This window comes from Ostrinia nubilalis, chromosome 13 (assembly GCF_963855985.1).
Source record: "Ostrinia nubilalis chromosome 13, ilOstNubi1.1, whole genome shotgun sequence".
Taxonomy (NCBI): domain Eukaryota; kingdom Metazoa; phylum Arthropoda; class Insecta; order Lepidoptera; family Crambidae; genus Ostrinia; species Ostrinia nubilalis.
The window spans coordinates 3,632,468-3,654,309 of NC_087100.1; the positions used below are offsets into that span (position 1 = coordinate 3,632,468).

General features: G+C 37.4%; 1 protein-coding gene and 1 long non-coding RNA gene across 2 annotated transcripts in view; both read left to right on the forward strand.

The window, feature by feature from the left end:
• Positions 1-21,842, forward strand: part of LOC135077418 (ciliary microtubule inner protein 2B-like) — a 24,747-nt gene continuing 2,905 nt past the window's right edge. The window contains exons 1-2 of the mRNA XM_063971952.1: positions 1-147; positions 21,275-21,376. Coding sequence (XP_063828022.1) covers positions 77-147; positions 21,275-21,376 — 173 coding nt within the window. The 5' untranslated portion in view covers positions 1-76. The remainder of the gene's footprint in view (positions 148-21,274; positions 21,377-21,842) is intronic.
• LOC135077419 (uncharacterized) lies at positions 12,167-15,635 on the forward strand. Its single transcript, XR_010258456.1, has 3 exons — positions 12,167-12,255; positions 13,939-14,040; positions 15,469-15,635. It is a non-coding gene; the product is annotated as an uncharacterized LOC135077419 (long non-coding RNA).

The window sequence follows — 21,842 nt, forward strand, 5'->3', positions numbered from 1 at the left end:
ACCGCTCTCTCGGCGGACAACCGCGTAGTACCATGTCTCGATTACAAACCCGATACTTTGTGAAAACTTAAAAACAATGTGGTTGGATGTTAGCGCGCGAGAAAAACACAGCTACATGACGCAAACCAACGGATCCTTCATACCAGGGTAAGTGAAGAATTTCCACCAATTTTCTTTCAGTTTTCTTTTCGCTTGTTTTCACCGGCCCGCGCGACAGCGAAGACGCTCGAACATAAATAATACACGTTGTTATCTACTTATTGAAACCAATTATGTTCGGACATATTAACAAAACTAAAACAAATAGTAACTTACCTAAGTACTTGTGCTAATTAATTTTCAAAAGCGGAATAACTTAGTGGATGGACTATCTTGTGCATCCGTGAGAGCTCGCGTTCGATTCCCGGCTTTCTTCTAAGAGGAGCAAAAGTAAAATTGGTATTAGGTAATGAGGCACGAAAATATTACGTACACACTATTTTATAAAATATATGAGTTAAAAACTAAGTTATAAAATGTTGCTAAAAAAAAACAAAAGTTGCTAGTAGCTATGGTGTTTACAGCTTGACTTGCCGTCGCAGCGTCGTCTCTAGTTCTCTACATGCGAATTTGCGTTTCCTGGCAAATAAATACTGATTATTTATTTATTTATAATGGCTCTTTTGATAATTAAATGAAGTGGCTAAATCGTAACTCTTCAAGATAAATTACTAGAATAGCGACAATTATTTTTATTATGTTCTAATTAAATTCTTAAAAAGTTGACATCTATTTAAAGCATTTTAATGCAGTTCTAATTAATTGTGAGACCTATAAATCTAGGAGACATAATAAGTAGCTAATAAGTTAGCAATTATGAGTAGGTAAGTAGATGCGTCAATATTTACTCAATTATTTTTCTTAAAAAATGAAATCATTTTATTTTTATCGGCTACTAGCTTTCCGCCCGCGGCTTCGCCCGCGTGGAATTTTATCTGTCACAGTAAAACTTCATCGCGCGCGTCCCTGTTTCAAAAACCGGGATAAAAACTATCCTATGTCCTTTCCGGGGACTCAAACTATCTCTATGCCAAATTTCATCAAAATCGGTTCAGTGGTTTAGGCGTGAAAGAGAGACAGACAGACAGAGTTAGTTTCGCATTTATAATATTAGTATAGATGTATGTTTTAGTAATGACACTTATACATTAGGTAGGTATTATGATCTACCAAAACTATGTTGTTGGTAGGAATTTGGAAGTGAAAATTCCACTGGAATTATATTTGTATGGTTTAAATAGACGTCCTTGATCAAATATTTATTAAAATTCCAGAGCTTGAATACCACAAGGTCTAGGTTTAGGTAGTCCAAGGTTAAAAACTGTAATAAACATTACCCAGTCACCTACATTAATTCCATAAATGTTTTGTATTTTTACTGTTTGTTCAGCTGTTACATACAAGCAAAGAGGTACCTACCTACTTAAGTGAACTAAGTAAAGTAAGCTACATTTGAAAACTAGACCGCTATAGTCATAAATACATTACGCAAAGATGCTTATAAAATTTCAACATATTATTGTTATGCCTTTGTGCCACAATGTTAATGGATTTCGTTTAATTAAAAAGAGAAACATTGTGGTTCCCAAAGTAAACAACCAACGCGGTTTTCGCATAAATCTTGACTTACCTAATCCGGAAAGATTGGGTCTCCGAAAAATACATCCACTTTACTGCGACTTCCTTTGTTTCACGCGGGACAATTACGAAAATTAGAGCTAGTGGTTCTCAAAATGTTCCTTGTCAACCCCCTGGGGTTATAGCAACCCCTGAAGCAGTTGTAAGAAAGATAAAATTGAGAGTCGAAGAGATGAAAATAGGGGTTATAAAAAAGCGTCTCGTTGTTTTAAATTGCATACCTATCAAAACATAGACTCATAATTTTATTTTACTAACTTCGGTAATGAGTTACCTAATTCCTGCAACTCTCTCAATAAATATTAATCGTCAAGGTACTTATACGAGTTAGGTTACGCAAAACCCAAAAAAAATGGTTTTTTATACCTCTTATCTAAGCTTTTAATATTTAATGCTGCTTTATTTAACTCATTGTTTATATTATCCTAATTAAAATAATCAACACGAAACACCTCTCCGACCCTATTTTAAACTTGAATTAATATGTTATGAAGGTAAATAGTCTGATGTAGCCAACCCCCTATTTACACCAAGGTTGGAATATTATAACAATAACCGTATCATATGGCAGGCTTGTAGGTTAATAGGCAATACAGTGTCTTCAAATCTTAGATTAAGACTGAGATAGGCCTTCGAAGTACCTAGGTACAGTCAGCGTCACATAGTTAGTGACACCAAAGAGTACCCAAAAAGTTCGCAACACGTCTTTGTGTTGTGTTGTCATCTTGTTCAGGTAGTTCAGGGCCAGGTGGAAGGCAGGAGAGCACGCGGTCGATCGCCATCACGAAGGCCACTGAGTCCACCATGGTCCAGTGTATTCGCGACGCCTCTAACCGTCAGAAATGGAAGCACATCGCCAGGACAGCTACCCTCGGAGATGACATCACCCCACCACCTCGTCGGCGCAACCACGACCACTCTGACAAGAGTGCCCGACTAAAAAGAAGTTTAGTCATCTTTTGTTATCTTTTTGGCCACTTTAGGTTTCACAAAGTATTTGACGTTGACTGTACCTAGGTAATATCTTGCTAACTTGATTCTAACTCTACCTGTCTGTGGTTGTTGCTTATTACATAAACTTCGAACAAAGGGATCCAATATTAGGTATTATATCATATCCTCAAGCTGTCAATGGCGATACAGTTAAAACAAACCAAACAATTCCAGACCTTTCATAACAGATCCGCTCTTTGCCAAAGTTTTCTTACCTCAGTGTTTACGATCTCACTCTTTCCCGGTACCGCTTTCGTTTAGTCGCAAATAGGTTTGCCAGGTCCAAAAACACAAAAGAGTTCGGTGCTTAATTTGGCCGGACATTTAACCCTAAAAGCCGGACATTACCTTTTTTAATAGCTAACACGCCATATCACGGTGGGAGGGTGCAATTAGTATCCGATAATCATCGAATCGGTATGTGTGCTCGATATTATTGGACATTCAACTGGCACGGCAGCCACATGAAATGTCTAACAAAAGCTGGACAGGCCGGACATGAGATTATACCGGCCGGACAAGTCGGTAAAAAAGCCAAACATGTCCGGCTAAAGCCTGAACACCTGGCAACCCTAGTCGCGACAGATATCCGTGTGTGTATGTAAGTTTTTATTGTTACCCTATGATAGACGAGTATGTAGGTACTATAGCGCTACCAAACGTTATCTAACACAAGGAAAACGTAAGAACGAAGAGAACTTAGGACAAGAAAGTTCCGTGCTTATGTAGCGTGTTATGTATTAAAGACTAATGAGAAATAAGATGTACCTAAGTTGTTTTTTTTAATTAGTACATGAGTACAAGTCACTCACTTTGGTATAGTAGGTAGGTAATTATTTACTTAATACGTTCTTGGCATGTACACATAGTAAGTACTACTACATACTTAAAAGACAAAATGCGATTTAGTGTAAGACTTTTAAGAAAGACCAGAAAACAATTTTATAGAACTCACTCACTCATTCAGCTTTACCTAATATTCAAAAGGATTTATTGACACCACAAACTTTACCATTCATATTTCTTATCGTTCTAAAATAAAAATATTTATACAAATAGGTTTCCTGTTGGTTTCTTGATTGACAACGAACCCCTAAACCCGAGGTTAGACGCTAGGGCGGCGCCCGCCCTTCTAACTCGCTCATTTCCGCCCACGAAAATGCTAACTCAGCGGAAAATGGGGGTAGGATACTAAATTTTATCTCTGACGGGAAACCAGGATGGGTTTAGTATAACAACTTAATTGGTTGACAGGTTTACGCTATCTGCATAAACTTAGCATGATTGCTGGACAATTATTTTGCGTTCAAAGCTGAGGACTGAAACATTAAAAAGACATTTTTAATCAAAAATTTTACTGGCCTTAAAATGTTGTCATGAAGGGACTTTGAGAATAATAAGGGCGCTTAAAATTAGGTTTTCTGACCCGGCGGTTTGCACACGAAAAATTGCATGACAACTACGTTGGAAAAAATGACACAACTTTTTCAGGGATGAATAAATAGCCTGTGATGTGATTCTTAATTTTGATAACAATAAAAACTTTAACATACAAACTACCTTACTTTGATTATACAACTCTTAACAACAACAGAAATTCAACCTCATTATACAACTTTGCATATAACCCAGAAGTTAACCGCTAGTTAAATAGGTGTTTGTTTACCGAAATCGCATGGCAAGTGGATGAACTTTCCGTCACGTCATGGGAATTAGGTGACCCCAGAATTAAAAACTGTATGCGTAATTTTGATAAACAATTGCAGTTTCCGCTTGTACAGTGAACAGTAAATCAGATTATACATTTTGCTGCAAAATCGCACTTTTTACAACTGTATAAGGTGCTACAGTTTACTTTGATGTGCTGCGGTCTGTACGAAAGTCGGTGGTACTCAATCTGTGGCACGCACTAATTAAATACTTTGGAGTCCAAAGTGACTTACTGGTTAAAAACCACAGTTCTATCCATATAGCTACTCTAAACCAGTACCTAGGTATGTTGAATAAAGCTTGTTAAGACATTTATTTATTTTATTTAAAACTTTATAGCGTTGTGTACAATAACTTAATGCTAATGCTTATTAACTTTTGGAAGTAAATAAAACTACCTATTCTCAGTCGCGATAGAAGCGCTACAAAAACTTTTTACGGTAGAGCCCGTAATTCACGAATCCGATGGCAAACGCTACATTATATCTATTTACTAAGTATTTGGATAGAAATGTAGTTAGTCCAATATTTGACAATAAAAAGGTTGATAACCACAGGCTAAACAACAAATATAAAGGTGAAAGGGATGAACCAGATGAAACAATAGCGCGAACAGATCAATGATAGTGAAAATATCCGATTGTTCACACAAACGCCATTCATTCAGTAAAGTAATGACCCGACCTGCGTATTTGAGATTGAAAGTGAAATTGTCTTCAAATTGTACTGTAACTTCTGTTAGGTAAACCGTGTAATCATTGGTCTGATTTAACGTCTTTTTATTCGATGAAGTTCTAACTGACTAGGCATCATCAAGGTCCATAAAATCGAGCGTGATGGTTTTTTTTTTCAGTTTGTTTTTAGTAATACGTCTCCTACATAAGAAATACATTAACAGTTAGCAAAATAACTAGAGGTAAATAGCAGATTGAAGGTTTAAATGGTAAATAGATAAAAAAGGTTAGAATAAATTAACCTGATAGTTAGAAACTATCTAAATCTATGTATGTCTTATGTATGTAAACCCCTTTGCTTGAATTTGTGTCTGTCTTGTTGGTTGTCCTAATTAAATAAATAAATAAATACATAAAGAAATTAAAATCATGATAGGTACAGTCTCACAACATGTATCAGCTACCTACTTAAAAAGGTAAAAGTAAGTAAGTAGGTACTTTCTTCATGACAAATCCAAAGCTAGAATGTAAACATACCAACATTAGAAATTCATGTTTTCTTTGCCTAGAACTACTTACATAGGTACGTGACTAACATACAGGTACCGTTAGCTGATTCCAGTATAAAACCGGTTACAAGATAACCCTTATTAGATTTAGATTTTGTAAGGTCTTCCAAAACATACTTTTTGGTCCTGATGTAATAAAAAAGTACCTTAACCTGTGTGTAAGTAATTTTCAACCACCAATTTAAGAATTTGATATAGTAGTAAATATAAGAACCTCAAAGATGGCCAAATCAATAAGAGATTATCCAGGACCAAGCCGCCTGGAGACGTATGATACGGAGAGCCGACCCCAAATAAAATAAGAAAGGGCTAGGCAAAGAAGAATTTGAAATCAAAATTTTCAGCTCAACATAAATTCTATTCAAATTGTGATTGATTGCGTACGAAATACTTTAACAATTGGAGAACTTACGACTAATGAGAACAGTGACATAGCAAAACCTTAATTATTATCCATCTTTTTAAATAGACGCACAATGCCTCCGCGTAACCACGCAGGTTAAAAGTAGCTCGAAACCTTGAAAGACAACAAAAACAACTCAACTAAGCAAAAGTAATTAATCAATTAATCCGATTGTCCAACAGTATAATAAGCTGGCATCCTTCCAATTTTCCCCCCTTTTGTTATATTCTTAAGAGTATCTATGTAAATAGATTGTAGTATATACAGACCTGATGGAACCTTTATTTATAACAGGAGTGACAGCAAAGAGGGAAAAATGTCCCTCATCGTTTGGTCACGCGATTTATTCCTGCTGGTGCCAGTTGAAAACTGACTCAAGTTAAAAAGTTGACTCTACCATTTGGAAAACTTAAGGTAGGTTTCAATGGGTCATAAAAATATACAGATAGATAGGTTCTACATAGGTACATGCGTCTACTTACTTAATAAAAATAATTGGGGCACAAAGACTCTTTCCGTTTGCACAGAGGGGCGAGATTATAAAAGTTTGGGTGCCACGAGCATGGCTAATAATCAGATAGGTAGATCAAATGAAAACAAACATTAGAACAGAATACATAAATTGAATTATGAATATATTAACGCACAGTTAAACGACCTGCTTATGCGCTATGACTCATAAACAATCAGTGAAACCAATGTGTTGCGGCATCTTTCGTCTGCATAATCTATAATTCATAAACAGAGGAAAACTTGTGGAGGAAAGCTGAAGAAAGTGGTCATGATGCATGCTGATGCATGCACATATTCTTGGCGTAGGTATATGGAAAATACGCGTCATGCATCTTTATGAAAGCTTCTGTCAAGTAGCTGGCTTGAATGAAGGGTGAACTGCCTTGAAATAAAAAATAATTTCAGAGCAATTTGCCAGAGCTTTTTGCAAGCAAACGCCGAAACCATAATTATTGCTTGCTGCCCCATCGGCCGTCAGTTCTGCGTACTACGAGCACCTGTGTGCCCTGCCCATTGCCACTTCAGCTTGCTAATCCGTTAGGCTTCGTTCGTTTATGGATCTCCTCATTTCTGATTCGATCTCAGTCAATTCAAATTAGTGTAGTAGTTTCGAAGCCTATTCAATACAACTATAAATATATAAAAACTATAAATCAAGTCTTTCCTCTTTATAATATTAGTGTAGACATTCAGGCAGCCACGTAAATAAAAATACAGGTAGATGTCTCCAACGAACAACAATTAAACTGCCATTACAGCCTAACCTTGAAGCAAAAATCATGTCAATCGATTGGTTCATTCAGTAACTCTTTCCCCATAAAATGTAACATGCTCGTATTAAACTGGTCACGCAGCACGCAATCTACATTTGGATAAAAGAAAACATAATATTATTTTTGTTTAGACCAAGCTAATTGACGACAAATAACTTCTAACTTGAAAAAAACGACGAAGAATTTCGTCATTAGCCTAACGTCAGTTCAGTTGGAAATAAGATTAGTTTTCTTACAATAAAGCCAAAGAAAAAGCTCTTGCCCTGAAAAGTAAATAGGTAAATCATAAATTGGAAATCACAAACGCTCTTTGGCTTTGAATCTCAGCTATCAAAGAGCTCCTATTGAACTGATGACCGAGTTTTAAATATAGATGCAGCCGACTAAATTGCACGTAACAGTACAACACTTTCATCAACCAATTCACCAGTTAAATCTAACTTTATCATCATAGCAACATGACATCATAAGCCAGTTTAAACTATCACGTGTACTTAGGAGTTAGGACATTGTAGCAAGATACGTGCATCCTAGAGTTGTAAATTATTGGATATCCTCGTGAACAAGGCTGAATCTGTTATGGCTATGATGTCACTGGTCACTACTTTAAATAAAAGAGATGATATTGTACACAAATCTGTAATAAAAAACCTTAGTTTTAAGATTACTTGCATTATTTGTTGCATATAACATTATGTCGTCTGCAGGATATACCTCTATCCTTTCAATTTCTCTACAAGCAACCTGAACGATGTTTGCCAAAAAATTTCATGGCCTTATAAACCGTCATATGATTATAGGTCTTCTCCTGTGAATAGATACGCCTGTCTTCAGCAGTCTATTAGGTTACGAATGTTACGATTTGATTACCTATCAGCCTCAAACAATTTGTTATGTTTATGCGTCCAATTAATTTGGTAGAGTCACACTCGTACGTACCAACTCAAATACGAGATAGATATTCAGGCAATCATCAGCACCACTTCTTGCTTCATATCTTATTCCAAACTATAACAGTTTCACTCATTCGTGCAAGTAACAAATATCAATAAACTTCCATGACCCAAACGGCTACTTTAAAATTGATAACGAAATAAATTGTTTACGGAAGCGATATAAACTCAATCAGTGCACCAACTTCTTACAAATCGCGTGACACAAGTTCAGAAATGTTGAACTAGGCACGGGGCTGTCTGAACATAAACGATAAGCTAGTCAGAGTTGCTCAAACTTTTTTTGGCAGAGACTCTACTATAGAGCCATTATGTTTTGCTACTCACTTTAGTGTGTCCCACGCGCTAGAGAGATCTATAGTCAACCTGAAGTGACCTGCCTATTTTCGACTTAAAATCGGTGGTTATGAGTGTGACAGCTATTTGTTATCCCAAATAGGTAAGTATTAGTGCTTGATGGATAAAATACCAAAAAAAATACTTTATTCATATCTTATCATTATAGTAACTGTGTAATAAAGGTAACCCAAACCACAGATAATACTAGTCCCAAACGCATGCGCTCCAACGGGACTAAAACAGGCTTTACTTTTATACCAATCAAGCTGGTGAAGACCCTGGAGTATGAATAAGTCAGTCTGAGCCAGTCCTGGTAATTGGCAACCAAGGAAATGTGGGAATAGCCCCGTAAACGTCAACCATCCATCTTGATCTTATTATACCTACTTACGCCCATATTCACAAACGAAGCAGCAAATCGAACGCACAGCGTTGAATAGAACTCTGTGATTGGTTCGCGTGTCACCCTGTGCGTCCACGCGCTCTGTGAGACCTCATAGTAATGTTTGTGAATACGGGCGTCAGCCCGGTACGCGAACCACAGGGGGTAGATTAAACAACAGTTTGGGAACCACAAAGCTAGATAGATCGAGTATCGCTACGTTCTACCGTTATGGCGCGATGCCATGCAACTTTCAAACTGATTTTATATGAGTTAATTGGAAATCGATCCTGCACTTCATTACATTTTAATTGCACTAGTCTTGCTTACTTTGAAGCCTAGAAAATTACAATTGAAACCTAATTGACCTACTTCCTTGGAAGCTGACTCATTTTTATCCGACTGCAAAATAAAGTATTTTTATCTACCTACCTGTTAGTAATGTAATACCTGTAATTAACGACTTACTTACATCAATATCTTATGGCCTTTACATAAGAGATTATTTGCTTATTTTTATAAGACTAAGTAAGTACGAATAACTTTTTTAGAGCAGGAGTCAAAATAAACTTCCTTAAAAGGTATTTCATGCCTCTGAAAAATGTTTAAAAAAGAGATCGTAAATTATATTCTTGAAGAAAAACTTCGAGGAAGGAAGTGCTCAATTAAGGTCCTAGGAAATGTATTTAAGTGTACCTGTTATTACAAGAGCTTTATGATGGCTTGAATAACTGAAAATTAGATTGGCTGCCAGCCAATACGGAAACTTGATGCAAAACCAACGAGCAAAATCAATTATACGAACAGTAACTTTGTAAATATGGAAGCCATAACAAAATTTAAGAAGCCGATCTGCGAAGGTGTTTTACACCCTAAACACCGTGTTTAGATCTAAAAATCTAGATCAATCTGTGGACTGTGGAGAACTGGAGACATTTCTCCGGCCAAGCGCCAAGGACAAAATTGTAGAGACACCTACCACTGCTGGTAGCGTGGTCGCACTAGAGAAATTGAAAATTCTTTAAATTCTTTCGTTTTGTTTTAGGCTTATAAAGAGAACTTTTCCGCAATATTTTTTGTCTACTCAACGAAGACAAAAAATACGCATTATGTTAACTCTACCATAGCTTCGGTACAATAATATAGGCCAGCCAATGCTGGGACGAAGCAGTACAAGAAGCTCAGTCACTGTTGTCAACTTCTTTACCAAAATTACAGGATTATAACATGCTGAGTGTCTTGGATTGGACGAAAACACAAGACTGGTGTAAGTTAGGCTACCAGTTCCATACTTACCTACTGAAAATCTTGAACTCTGGAATTCAAAACTGCAAACAGTTCCAAACAAGAAACATTTGTGTGAATTCATTCCTTCCCACAAACAAACCCTTGTTGAGGGAATGTGGGGTAGATAGATATAAGTATTTCCGTGTTATCTCGGGTAGTACGGAGCGGCTTGTGCCTGGCACGCTGCGTTTATCTGCGAAGGAAACACACCGTGCGATTTGTCGGACGACCTCCTTCATTATCTTGTAGGCTGTAACGATCCAGGCAGTTTCGAACTTTGTTGATTGATACAGATTCACGCCTTGATGTGGAGCTCTATCATTGCAACGATAAACGAACACTGCGATTTTTGTCGGATGACCTTCTTCATTATCTTGTAGGCTGTAACGATCCAGGTAGGTTTTGAACTTTGTTCATTGATACAGATTCACGCCTTGATATGAAGCTCTATCTGCAACGATAAAGGAACACTGCACTTTCTTATCTTGTAAGCTGTAACGATTATTAACTGATGTGAGCTTGATTGGAATCCACACCTTGACATAAAACTTCTAATTTCACAGCGATTACAGGGTGCGATTTGTCAGGTGACCTTCTTTCTTATCTTGTAGGCTGTAATGATCCTTGCTGGAATTTAGCTGATTGATGAACTGCATCAGATCAACATTTTGACGCGAAGCTTCTATTTTCACAGCGATCACATGGTGCGATTTTTAGACGACCTTCTTCCTTATCTTGTAGGCTGTAACGATCCTGGTTTTGAAATTAGCTGATTGATGAACTGCATCAGATCAACATTTTGACGCGAAGCTTCTATTTTCACAGCGATCACATGGTGCGATTTTTAGACGACCTTCTTCCTTATCTTGTAGGCTGTAACGATCCTGGTTCGAACTTTGCTGATTGATAAGCTAGATCGGAATCCACACCTTGACGGGAACATTCCATTAAATCTTCGCAGCAAACATAGGTACACGGTGTGATTTGTCGGACGACTTTATTCCTTAACTTGTGAGTTTTAACGATTCTGGTTTCGAACTTAACCTCGGTACCGCACGATAATTGAACGACCATAATAACTCGCCGGCGAAGCCTATGTAGTCAAATGAGTTTATTTACTCACGCGGTAGAGTCGAGAAGAACCTAGTGGTTAGCAACATTATACCTAAATAACTTTAAACCGTAGATAAACAATTGGATACCAATCGCAGCGTGTGTTGAACATGCAAACAAATTAGGTAACCGGCGCCTACTCACCTATATTCATCGCTAAATAGGCCGTAGTGTTCGTGATAGCCGCCCGTTCATTTGCATCCAACTTTTGTCATGCGAAATGTAGTTTAAACACGTCGTTAGCACCAGTTAGAGTTAGCACTATTAGCTCGTTTGGATTTTTATTGTAAAGATATTTAACAGATCATAAATTCACTCGCAGTTTTTGGTTTGTCAGGATTTTGTTCACAATTTTACTGGGCTATAATTTTTTGCGGGGCATCCTGATTCGTTACAAAAGTAAAGTATGTTTAGCCTAAGAGGCGGGTATCATAATTCATAAGGCGAGCATTCTATCCACAACAAATCACACTCATGACAAACCACCACTCTGTGATGAGTTTATTGACTGAGAAGAAATTACTTAGGTAGGTACTCCTCCCGTCTATGTCATTGGCGACATAAAATAGGGGTTTACATTTTATCCACACTCTCCAAAACTCTACTTTGTAAGTATACTTACTTCACAAACTCTTCTTCACTTCGATGTATTTAAAAAACAGACTTTCCCCAACGTCTACTATAAATGCTGTTTACAAAACACCCGCCGCGAACAGTAACTTCAAACACAAAATATGGAGCGTGAGATTTTTCCGCCAGTTGCAGAACGACTACAGTTATGGCAACCGTGATATTTCTGATTTCTATTTTTGTATTGGAGAGCTTATGTGATGAGTTCGAAACCAGGTGTTTGTTATTTAACAAAAAATGTAAGTATGTCTTAGCTACTAAAATGGTAAAAAAATACAGAGTGGCCCAGAAGAAAGTTCACTTTTGAAAATTCAAGGAAACGAAAACTGTACATTTTTGTAGACCTTTAACTATTGCAATTTAAAGGAAATTTAGTGCAATTTATTTTAAAATTTACTTTCTTTTATAAATTTTATCGTACATGTGATTCCTTTGACGTTTACAACATTCGGTCAACATACATAAAAATTTTGGAAAACTTTCGTTAGAGTTACCTCGAAATGGATTCTGTACCTCTAGTACGAAAAACTTTCGAGTTCGTTTCGTTGCGTATTCAAAGTGTCATCGAAAAATTTTGTATGAAAAATTAAACAGCGCCCCCTAGGGCGGCTATAATATAGGGGGCGCTGTTTAATTTTTCATACAAAATTTTTCGATGACACTTTGAATACGCAACGAAACGAACTCGAAAGTTTTTCCTACTAGAGGTACAGGATGGATGAATACTGCAGAGTTTTTGGATTATTAGAGTATAGGTACATTGCTCATAAGGTAACTCCACAAAAAGAAGTCTGCTGGAATGAGATTAGTACTTCTTAGAGGCAGAAAGATTTCACCCCTGCTTAATTGGTTTGTTGCATTGAAAGGATGATTAATTTTTAAGAGCGCTATACTGGTAGGCTGAAAAGCTTTTTGATTTCAAAGCTGCAAGATTCGCAAGGCTATGATAGGAGCACTTGGTTTCATCAAGATTGGGCTATGTGTAACACTTCAAATGAGAGCATTTACATGGTAAGAGACATGTTCCCACAAAAATAATTTTTCAGGTAGGGTTGACATCTCCTGGCCACCAGGAAGCCCTGATCTCACTCCAAAAAATTATTTTTTGTGGTGTTACCTTAAGAATAGAGTATACTTTAATAATCCAACAACCATGCAGCAACTGAAGCTGAGCATTCTGCAAAAAATTGAAAGAAGGTTTCGAGGTAATTCTACAGAACGCATTTCAAAATTTTGATGTGTGTTGCTCGAATGTTGTAAGCGTCAAGGAAATCTCCTGGGCGATGTAATTCAATAAAGGTAAATTTAAAAATAAATTGCATTAGGTAAATTTCCTTTAAAATGCAATAGTTAAAGTTCTATAAAAATGTACAGTTTTCGTTTTCTTGAATTTTCAAAAGTGAACTTTCTTCTGGGCCACCCTGTACTTTCAATTTTGGGACTCTATCTGAACTTTATCTTTATAAAGTTAACTACCCATTTAGCAGGTCTATTTCACTTTGATCATGGATAAGTCCACTTTGATCACATAGGTGCTTATCCCATGGGTGATCAAAGGACACCAAAGTGTCCCCTGGAGTCCACTTTGATCACCGATTTGATCACCTAGGTGAGGTGACCAATAGCAGCCTAGAGTTACGAATTGCAATGTTCCAGGAAAAATAATTACTGGGAGTTGCCAAATGCCAATAATTACTTAGTTAAATCCCTAAGGATTGTAGACAAGAGAGAAAACTAGCAAAATGCTCAACTACTCACAGCTTTGCAACTCTTGCCCAATGACTCTAAAGATAGTACTTTAATGGTAGTCTCTACAAGACTTAATTTCCAATAAGATTGCTTCTTGTTGTTGTCATATTTCATTCTCACTATCGTGATTGTGCTTTTATGAATATGGTATCACTAATAATCACTATGTACAGGTGTGAGCCACTGCCCGCGAAACATGCACCCGTACCACACGCGCTGTGAAGTGGATACTATGTCCCAGAGGACGTGTGACGAGCCGTTTGTTTATACTCTTGGTAAGTACACTTTAGATATCTAGTCTTTAGACTGCTACAAAGGTAAACCCTTCAACATCCGTACTTCTTTCAGATCCATCCATTCCTCCCCAAAATGCACTTATGAGCAAGTAGATTGAGTAAGCTCTACCACTACCATTCTAAAATTTTGCTCTATTAGTGTAACTCTAAACAATCGTGGGAAATTCAATTTCGTCTCATTAGAGTTCACTAGGTGAAACTATTACTAAATCAGAGAGAATATTACTTCGTCCAGGAGGTGTAGCCGTCACTAAAATGCTGTGCGCCTCAAATCCTAACCTACTCACCATCAGCACCTGTAATTGGGTCTTTGAAATACTGTATTTAATCAACATTTTTTCGACAGATGACCAAAATTTAAGCTTTCAAACCATTTAACAAATCTCATTTGTTTGCAATCTCTCTCAAGTTAGCATCTGAGGAACCGAAGTGCTTTTAAATAGTTACGTCGTATCACTACAGACAGATCCATCCAGTCAAAATCGCATCGTAGGCCTACGCCTAGAATAATATGCGATTTTATCGATTTTACACTTTTTATACATTTGTCGTCTAAAATCATCGATAAGATTTTATCACGGCCTGCATCTTATGACTACATCAATCGGAAGGATCTAATGAAGGATTAGCAGTAGCTTATACGCTTGAATCGGGGCATTTATGTCTATTCTCAGTTATTTGGGTCATACCCATGGCAACGTGGACAAACATAATGCAAGGGCATGTAGAACCTGACCTCAGCTGTTATGAAGTGCTTCCATGTGGTGTTATTTAATAAACAAATACCTATTTAGAATATGATAGATATTAGATGTGCAGGTTGCAATACTGGATAATTAATTAAAGTATAGAAAATAATTCCCAATTATCACGCAGTACGATTAATTCTTCTTCAATCTTTGACCCAGTTCGTTATCAATCCGGCTTTGACTTTACTTTTAGTGATCCATATATTCAACCTCCATTATTTTCCCTTTTCCCAAAGCAACTTCACATTCCCACTATCAGGTCCAATAACTCAGACCCTAGGAAGGTCCCAAAACTCACACTATAAAGATTTGTTGTCTTTTTCTTTGCAAAATATTTGGTCAGAAGAAGGATGGATCTAAGTGTGCCTTAAGCTGAGCCCTTTTTATTTAGGATACTCAAATAACAATCAAGATTTAACGTTATTCATATTAATTCCTATTTCAGGGCACTATCATCTCACATTTTAGTTCCCCGTAGTTACTTAATACTTACAGCGCGTTTTGTTTATCTTTTCTTTTAAAGGTTACTTAAATCTGTAGATCCTGGCTACATAGGTGCTGCGGTCCAGGGATGGGCTGGGAACAAGAGGTTGGAATAGTCCCGTTATTTCAAAACACTATGACCTTCTCCGGTTAATCTCCCATTTTAAACCCCCAGGCTACACATGCGGTTGGTCTCGATGCGATTGCAACGGCGAACTGCTTCTCGACGAGCGGACCCACTCGTGTGTCGACTACTTTACCTGCACCCATGAATACAAGAAGAAATTAACGGGAAGGAGAAGGGAGGGCATGTACAAGATGCCGAAGAAAATACGGTTCCCAGAAGAGAACGAATTTCCCATATGAATAAAGACTAAATTTCCATTTAGTGTGTCTTTTTTTAACCGAATTTCAAAAATGAGGAGGTTCTCATAAAACTCATTTATTTCTGTAATAGGCTTAAAAGAAGCACTTTTACACGTCCCAGTATTAACCCTATCACTGCTTCAGGACAATAAATGGGCTAGTGCTGAGAAGAAGCAGCGCAAGAAACTCAGTCACTATTGTCAGCTCATCACTTACTTATATCTCCCGTTTTTTTCATAGAAAAATAACAAAATCATATAAAGTAATAAAGCGATTACTACATTTCAATAAACGTTCGTGAATAAAATAATTAGGTTGAAGCTGAAAATAACAAATTCAATTTCATTCACTAATAAAATACTAATAAAAGAGTTGATATTGAAAGCGGTCAAGGTCACAACACAAATCGCAATGCTATTTTTGCTGAATATCGAACAGCAATAAAATAAAATATCTTCCAAATAAACGCAATATTTACGTAAAGAAAGGCAACTAAAATATATCTTTTGACAAAGCTAAACAGTAAACAAACATGCTTCCTATAACTATCTAAATTCTCCATCCTCCATTTCCTCTTTCGTGAAGCTACGGAAGCGAATGTCATGTCATCAAAATGTATAAGTTGCAATTTGCTTTTTCAACTCGGCCTCAACTGGACGAAACTTCTTATCTTTGGACGAGGGAAGACATTCGTATTTCGTAGAGTTAAAGTTTAGAAGATTCTGCTTGTACAATGGTTGGTAGGTAGAATAGCTGTTTTTACTTTGCCAAAAAAGGGATGATAACATTATTACATAGCAATCATCACAGCAACTGATTAACTGAGCAGCATGGATCTGTCCTTATTCTCTATCTTTTGAGGTCACTTTTACGCAGTTTGATTCGATATCTTTATTTTCTTTGACAAATACATCAAAATTAAATAACGAGTCAATTTTTTAAAGTGATACCTAAGCTAGCTGTAGCAGTCGTCTATCTCTGCCTAATATACTTTCAACTTTTGGCAATTTTTGCAAAGCTATACTGATCGAAAGTCGGCACGGATTTTCCTGATTACAATCTGCTGATTTTCACCGTACTGTCTCTCGTCACGAATACTTAAATCTATTCTTGGCATCTTAAAAGACCCTTGGGCCGACCGACATCACGAAAAAGGGTGTGTTTTCGATAATATCTGTCTGATCGAAGGAGTTGAAGTTATAAACCATTTATTACAAGAAGGGACTAGACTAGACTAAGAGTAATATTCTAGGAAAAGAGAATATTGAAATAAGTTATGTCATATTTGCTCATCATATTCAATAATTCAATTAACAAACTTGATACGGGACTATTCCCACCTCTCGTTCCCACCACTGCAACTCCTGTGTAGACAGGATCTACAGCTTGACCGCCATAAAAACCCAACCAGTGAAGGTCAAGTTTGTCCCGGGGGAAAGTTAAACTGTCATTGGACCCGCAACGAAATTAATCAGAAGAACATAGGAGGAGTTCGAAATTAAGGTAAACAAACATGATAGAAAATATTAAAAGCATCTTAGAAACTAGTCCTGGATTCTCTTCACGAAAACATCAAGATAAAACTATTGCAATAAATAAGTTCATCCAATCTCATACACATCTAGCATCAAATCGCCGATTCTCAGAACAAGTGCTTCTAAGAAGTTACGATTATTGATCAGGGGAAGGAACAAAGGCAAAAACATCTACATATACCACAAACATTGGGAGTAAACAAGTCCACTTGAAGAAAGGTCTTCCTTCTGTGAGGTTGCTATGTTTCGGACTGTGGTACTCATTTTGAGTTTAATTAATTTTATCGGCGGAATGTATTACGGAAAAGTAGGGGAAAGGGGGTGTCTTTCGTTCAATGGAACCTGTAAGTATTATTTTATCAACTCTCAAACTTTTGACGAAATGAGATTGTAAGATTCCTATGGAAGTTGGTTCTTTGATAGCAAGAAAGTGCGAAGTTTTTCAATATTATGTCATCAAACGTTACTGATAGACTTCTAGCACAAAAGTTACAGTCCAATTTCCGACATTTACCGTACAAATAACCTTTCTTGGGAACCCAGCCAGTTAACTTCTTCAGATCGGTCTCCGAATCAGTGTCAAGGATCAAGACAGTCGGTCCACTGTTGCTACAATACGGCCGGTTTAAATCATGCATGATCACATCATGTGGAGTAATGTGGACATAGTTTGAAGATAACTCCGAAAGTCTCGTACGAAAGCAACACTCATCTATTAAATGTTTTGTACTTTTTAGGTGTGGACGAATGCCCCGAGCACATGCACCGGTTAGACAGCGAGTGTCGGCCGACGCCATCGCAGCGCACTTGCGATGAGCCAGTCGCCATATCCATGGGCATTATCTGCGACTGGTCACGATGCGACTGCGACTTTCCGTTTGTGCTGCACCTGCTGTCTGGATATTGCTTCGCGTATGAAGACTGTCCTTGACCCTGACTGGGAAAGGACATACTACTTTACGAACCTATCTATTAAATAAACTTACAATTTTAGATTTCCCAGGTCTCGGATAGAAATTTTTAAGCCACCCAGTATTTAATAAGGCTGGGTTGCACCATCTTATTTTAACCATACAAACGTCAAAAATCTGTTAAACTCCATACAAAAACACCGGTTATGGTTATGGTTATAGTTACGGTTACAGAAAGGTGATGCAACTCAGCTTGTGTGTTAAAATGATTTTTTTAAATTAGTTTACACAAATAAGAATTCGAAATATTTTTGTAAATAAGATTAAAATTGACATGAACGTGAGAAGCGTTAATGTATTCTGTTTTAACCCTAATTACTATCATGAAATACAATTTCGACATGGTTCATGGCGTTTCATTCCACTTCGCAAATTCGCAATATCTATCTTCATATCCAAAGACCCTCGTATTTCTCCGAGTAGAAAGATTATCCCTGATTCGATATTGGAATCGAGTTTGCCAGCATCGAAAAGCCAGAGTTTAATGGAAATGTGCGATGTTTGATGATAGGTGAAATTGTGTTTCGTTAAATTCATATCCCTGATTTGATATTAGCGATTTTAGCCAAACATTAGGACACGTAAATTTTATTCAGATTATTATTATTAGACTCTTTCCAGAGCGCTTATTCTTCTTTTTCCTCGGTCCCTCACTGATGAGGATCGCGACCCCAGATAGTGTTCCCCCACAGACTGCGGTCATAAACTGTGTGGATCGCACGATGGAAGTTTCCACCCACCGTCTTCCTCACCGCGTCTGACCATCTCTTCAATTCAATTTCATCTGTATGAGGGCGCTTATAGACGTCCCAATTAAATATACTTAGCTTGCCCTGTCACTACTGGGTTGGTGCTGAGAAAAAGTGTAAAGCTGTATAGAGCCTTCGGAAAAATAATATTGAACAATCTACTGTATCTTCCAATTAAAAAGGGAGATCCGTACCTAACGTACGATTCGTCGCACCTCTTGTCCACGCCAATAAGTAGTGGTAGTGATTTTCGTAGGAACTAGCTATCTATACTAATAATATAAATGCGAAAGTAACTCTGTCTGTCTTGCTTTCACGCTGAACCAATTTTGATGAAATTTGGCATAGAGATAGTTTGAGTACCGGGAAAGGACATAGGATAGTTTTTATCCCGGTTTTTGAAACAGGGACGCGCGCGATAAAGTTTATCTGTGACAGACAAAATTTCACGCGGGCGAAGCCGCGGGCGGAAAGCTAGTACTACATATGGAAGCAAATGTATCTGGCCAGTTACAATAAGCGTCACTAGTTCTAATAAAAATGTTTATAAGTTGCAGCAATCATTTCTCTCCACAAATGTAAAATGATCTCATTCGCAACACAATAACAATAAAACTACCTGACAGACATTATGAAAATTGATACCTCTACGCAAGAGTCGTCTTACGGTTGCTCGATGCAATTAATAACTTCGTTTAATAGTCGTATGCAAGCAAAGAATTAATGGAAATAAACTACAATATGCCATACATCCTACTAATATTATAAATGCGAAAGTTTGGATGTCTGGATGTTTGTTACTCTTTCACGCAAAAGCTACTGAACAGATGTTGTTGAAACTTTACAGTGTTGTTGTTTATAACCCAGAATAACATATAGGCTTTAATTTATGACGAAGCCGTGGGCGGCCGCTAGTTAGAGATAATAGGAAAGAACTTTAGCGATAAAAGCAATAGAACTAATTTAGGGAGAGAAATCAATGAACATGATGGAGAAAGTTCGCTCTAACAAAGCTTTTTCGTACTTGAAGGTCCCTGGAATTTGGGAAAGTATGAAATCGGGACAACGGACGCTGGGAATCTTATTCTTAACGAGCTCTAGGAAAACCAACAATTTGACAATTTTGCAGTGAAGTTTTGGCCAGTGAAAAATCCATCGTACGTAATAAGAAGACCTCTGAAAATCTAAAAATGTACCTACTTAACAGCATAGCATCGGAAGAACCGATGCAGTGATTCTTATTCTTACTAAGGTCTAGAAAACCCTATCACCAGACAATGAGGGTTTTCGCGATTGAAAAATCTGCCAGATGGCAATACGTAGACGTGAGGTCCAAATGCTGCATGATTGGTTATTTTTGACATGACATTGACAGATATGTGAAAATCCACCAATCATGCAGCATTTGGACCTCGCGTCTACGTATTGCCATCTGGCGGATTTTTCAATCGCGAAAACCCTCATTGTGCAAGATCTAACCAGTGAAAAAATAACTACCAATCTAAGATAATGTCTTAACTGCCGCAGTAAATAGACCATCAACTTGATAGTACAGCTAACATAAACACCATCATCATACTGGTTACGCAGGTTTTAAGAAAGAAAAAGTAACAAAGACATTATGGCACGAAATGAATCGGATAATGGCGGCACAATGTTATTATATAATTTCCTTTCTTTTTGTCTCTTTATTCGGCTGACTGACATGTCAATGTTAAAGAAAGTTTCTCAAAGTTGTTTGTTGTTTGTCACGTCTTGTCTTTCGGTAAACTTATACGTGGATTGAGTCAGGTACCGGAGGGTAATCAGTTAGGGTAAAATTCATCTTGAATCAAAGATTCAAATCCCAAATCGATACAAAAAACGATGAAAAAAAGTAAATAAGTTGCAAGTAAGGCCGATAAATCAGTAAAGTGCTCAACCAACTGCACGCAGGAAGATTTATTGAAGGCTACTGACAACGCCACTCTTGTGACGGAGTTTAAGGGCTATATTTCACCGGGACACCATGGCGGCGCAACCGGTCGCCCGCTACCAACAAAACGTATACAGCTCTATAGAGAGTTACTCACCTGGTGTCCGTTTGGCAACCAAACAAAGCTGTATACATTTTGTTGGTAGCGGCGACTGGTGGCGCCGCCATGGTGTCCCGGTGAAATATAGCCCTTAGGGCAGACACTGTGTAGGCTTGTTGTCGACACGACAAGAAGAAGAAGTAAAGTCCTTTCTTTCCTTTGTTCTCATGGTTAAACGGTTGTTCGGTTTTTTGTTGATCATACACAAGCTATAGAATATGTGTAATTAAAACAAAACCTATAACTAATACAACTTGTTTTATGTGTGTTATTCGTTTGTTTCAGATACACAGGACACTGTCCTATGCTCAAGTTCCGATTCGGCAAATGTTACGGGGACAACACGAGGCAAATACTGCGAGAAATACGATCCAAAGGACTATTCAAGTAAGGAATCTTATATCTTTTATCTACGACTTTGTCTAGGTCGCACAGGGTCACACACGAACCTATTCTATTCAACGCTGTGCGTTCGATTTGATGCTTCACTTAAGCAAGCATCGTATGTGAATGCGGGTGTAAGTAAAAATGTGCTATTCTGATTTATATGGAACTTGTAGCCAGAAAGTAGTTTGTAAATGCAAACTAAGTATTTTAATGAATTAATAAACCAGTAGAAAATGTAGTTTATTATTATGACAGACATTACAATATCCGCATTTCTATTTATACGTAGCTATAAGTGATTTTTTTAAATACTCACTGTACAGTACCTATACTGTTGTAAACTTTCCATTAGTATGTACAAGCGAATCCAATGAAAGTGTTTTAAAAGTAATGTTCAGGAGCACGACCCTCTAATTTCGCAGAGGCAAATTGAGGATTTAGCCTACTACACTCCCCACGATGACCC